General features: G+C 25.1%; 1 protein-coding gene across 2 annotated transcripts in view; it reads right to left on the bottom strand.

The window, feature by feature from the left end:
* Positions 1 to 3,580, bottom strand: part of LOC126903455 (E3 ubiquitin-protein ligase AMFR-like) — a 21,644-nt gene that overhangs the window by 4,259 nt on the left and 13,805 nt on the right. For both annotated transcript variants that reach the window (XM_050681593.1, XM_050681592.1), the window contains 2 exons: positions 2,514 to 2,675; positions 1,916 to 2,223 (listed from right to left, as the gene is read on the bottom strand). In XM_050681593.1, coding sequence (XP_050537550.1) covers positions 1,916 to 2,223; positions 2,514 to 2,675 — 470 coding nt within the window. The remainder of the gene's footprint in view (positions 1 to 1,915; positions 2,224 to 2,513; positions 2,676 to 3,580) is intronic.

Below are 3,580 nucleotides of genomic sequence, written 5' to 3'. Positions count from 1 at the left end.
ATAAAAAAGTTGCTATTATAAATCCCCCCCAATGAGCAGGTTAAGTGTTAGATATTCAAAAAAATAATATCAAATGAAAGGGAAATGTCTAAGGTTTTAGTATAACAAAAAATTATGTTGATTTGTTTATTTTTGAAAAAGTTATGGAAGTTTTAAGAAAAAAATGACAAAATTTACTGATTTTTAAATTTGTAATTTTTTTGGATATTTCCCCCATTTGCGGGGAACGAGGGAAAATTTTTCNCCCTACACTCTTCCTTAGACAGTATCCCATTCTATGAATCTTACAAGTTCAAAATTATACCATTGATTGGTTAAAAACAAATTGTTTTCGTATAAAGTATACTAATTATTACAGTATTATAAAAAATGGATAGTACCTATAATTAAAAAAAAAAAAAATACTTTCATCTTCCCTATCGGAATGAATTTTTCATATTGTGAAAAATAAATAAAATAATTTAAAGCTATTAAGAAAAAATAATTTATACCTAAGTACTAATAACAAATAAGTTATAAATAATTTTTAAAATAAATATAAATTATAAACAATGTAAAATTTATTTTATTTAAAATTATAAAAAATTCCTACCTTTTTTTAGTCATATTTTTATTACTATTATTTAGAGCACGCAAATAACAAATTAACAAAAACAAATAATCTACCTATTGTAACTACTAAATTATAAAAAAAGAAACAGATTAAAGATAAGATTTATCAAAAAAATTTTCATAAAGTATTACTCTATCGAATTTTGTAATCAACTAGATTCTAATCAATGCAGATACTTGGTAGTTTATTATCATTTGTAGAACCAGAGTTAAAAAAAATTTACCTACAACCACATTTGGAGTAACTGCTATTCCATTTATTATTACGTCTAGAACGTTTTCTTTTTCAAATAACGTTTTCTATGAATATAAAAATGAAAATACAGTCATAATAATAACTGTATTACCCAATAGTAATTAAAAATTAATAATAATTTCAATGTATATAAGGCCTAGCACGTTTTTGATAATTCGTAATAATAATTGAATTTTAAATTTGGGGGGCCGGCCCTGTGTCACATTAAATCTAATGGGGGCCAGGCCCACACATATCTACGTGCCTGGGTAGATAACAACTTTTGGACCATTATTTCGGAAGTTATTGATATATTTATATACTGATGAGTGGAAGAGTATGGGCGTTAAATTTTAAGTTATAAAAATAGCAGCACCCACTCACATCTTCATCTCCAGTCATTACTTTATAATAATAAATTTTATAATAATGATAAGCATAAGATAAGGTATTACTTTTCTATCATAATACGAAAGTCGATAAACTTTGTAATAGAATGAAAAAAATGGATAATTCAATAATTATTTTTAATTTGGTCAATAATCAAAACGGAAATAAATTATATCCAAATCCATGCTTTATTCAACCACAATTTATGAGAATTTACCTTTAAGAGACTCAGACAAACACGTAATCCTTCACGTGTTTTAGTATCATAGATTTCTTATAATAGCTTTGTCAAAAACAAAAATTTTACCATAATTAGAAGAATGATCGTTAATTTTTGATCATGGAATTTTTAAAGGGGGCAATAGTTACTAAAGATTCTTTGAGCAATGACAAACATTGTCCAATTAAGATTTTTTTTACTCATCAGATTTCAAAGTATGATACGACAAAAAAAGGTATTTTATTCAATGAAATTTTATGGGCGGTACAACTTTTAATTCTTTACAGGAATAAATTTATAACGGTTCAATAAAATAATAATTTTTACTTCCACACCAATAAAAAAAACTAAACGTGAAATTATTATTTTTAAACACAAAGTGTTGCACATTGTACAATATAAATACTAATAAGTAAAAAACAATGAAAGGTTATCGGAACAAGATTGATAATACATACTTTTTCTCCAAATGTGCATAGACCCATAAATAGTTTTTATGTTTTTGAAGTCTTTTTTGTATATCACTAATTAACTGTCTCATATGCATGAATATTACAAAACCAGCCATAGTAAGGTAAGAATTGGTCCAAATTATTGCATGAGAATAATGAAGAATTTCCATCATGCGAATCCCAAGATCTAGACTCAATTCAGTGTAGTAAATTAATTTCCCTGGATTTGTAGTGTGATTCATTGAATTACGATGAAAGAGTTGAATATAATGTCTAAGGAAAATATGAAATATGCTTCCAGCCAACATTAAACACTATAAAAAAAGTTTTAATCTTATATAATAATAATACACTGTAAGAAATAAACCAAAAATTCACATACATCAGTATGATGTTTTTAATATACATGTTATTTATACACAAGTAGTGTAATATTGACATAAACTATCAAAAAATAATCTACAAGTATAATATAATTAACACTGCTTATTTAAATTTTTCCTTATATTATATATGCGTTAATAAAATGTATGTGAGAATTTGGACACTTTTTAAGAGTATATGTATATCTTGCGTCTGGATAAAAAAAATAAATGAAAGTTACCTCAATCACCATAAAAGCAAATATGTGCTTTGAAAGTGTAAGACCGACGAGATAGGCAAAAATTAATAATAATATTGAAAATATAAAACCAATACTTAATAGTATTGACATATGTATGTACTTCCAGTTAACTCTAGTACCGGTTCCCATGGACATCCACATCTGAAAAAATATAAATTATATTTAGCCTGTGGAAAATTAACAATAAGGTAATTAATGTAATATCTCAAGAAATTCTTGTTTAGAGTAAAAGTTTTTGTCTTAGAAATCGATTCGAATATAAAATATATGATTAATTATAACATAAATTAATTGTTTATCGTAAAAATAAATCAGTTTTATTTTAATTTTAAATAAATTGCAAAAAAAAATAATTATTTACTACATTACACTGTAATTTTTATTTGAGTAATTTAAAGAAATGTATTTTCAACAAAGTTGAGTTATTATTAACAACAGTATTATATAAAAACAATAGTCTAAAACACGCCTATTTCTTTAAATTGTTTTTCCAGTCATAAAAATTCCTAGTTCTAGTTTAGTAAAATACCGTGTTTTCATTTATTGAGTTATTATTTGACTTATTTTCAAGGTCCATTATATATTAGTCGTCGAGTTATAACAAGATGTCTGTTCAAGTAAATTATTTTTCAGATTAGCTTTTTCTTGAATAGTAATTAACTAATTTACCAAAACAAAGCTAAATAAAAATTTAGTATAAATGACTTTTTGTAACTGTATAACTTATTTTACTTGATAACAACTTCAATTACTTGCTAAAACATTTGTTTATACAGTCCATTTGTTTTTTTATTTATAAAACGAAATTTCGATTTGACTACAAAACAGCTATTTTGATACGTAGTAAGAAAAAAAACCCAGCACAGGGGGGTCGCGGCACAGTGGTGACGTGGCATAGTTGGATCAAGTAAATGATATCTGACAGTGATTAAAATCACTATCAAAAATAAACGCTTCGATGCAAATCTTTAGATAGTGTTTAATTTTAAAAAAATTGGTGTTTTATTCCAAAAGCTACTTGATCTGCTGGTTCCTTATTAATATCT

Source organism: Daktulosphaira vitifoliae, unplaced genomic scaffold (assembly GCF_025091365.1).
Source record: "Daktulosphaira vitifoliae isolate Bord-2020 unplaced genomic scaffold, ASM2509136v1 Scaffold_4, whole genome shotgun sequence".
Lineage (NCBI taxonomy): Eukaryota > Metazoa > Arthropoda > Insecta > Hemiptera > Phylloxeridae > Daktulosphaira > Daktulosphaira vitifoliae.
The sequence above is the reverse complement of the archived record's forward strand: the minus strand, read 5'-3'. Positions and strand labels throughout refer to the sequence as shown.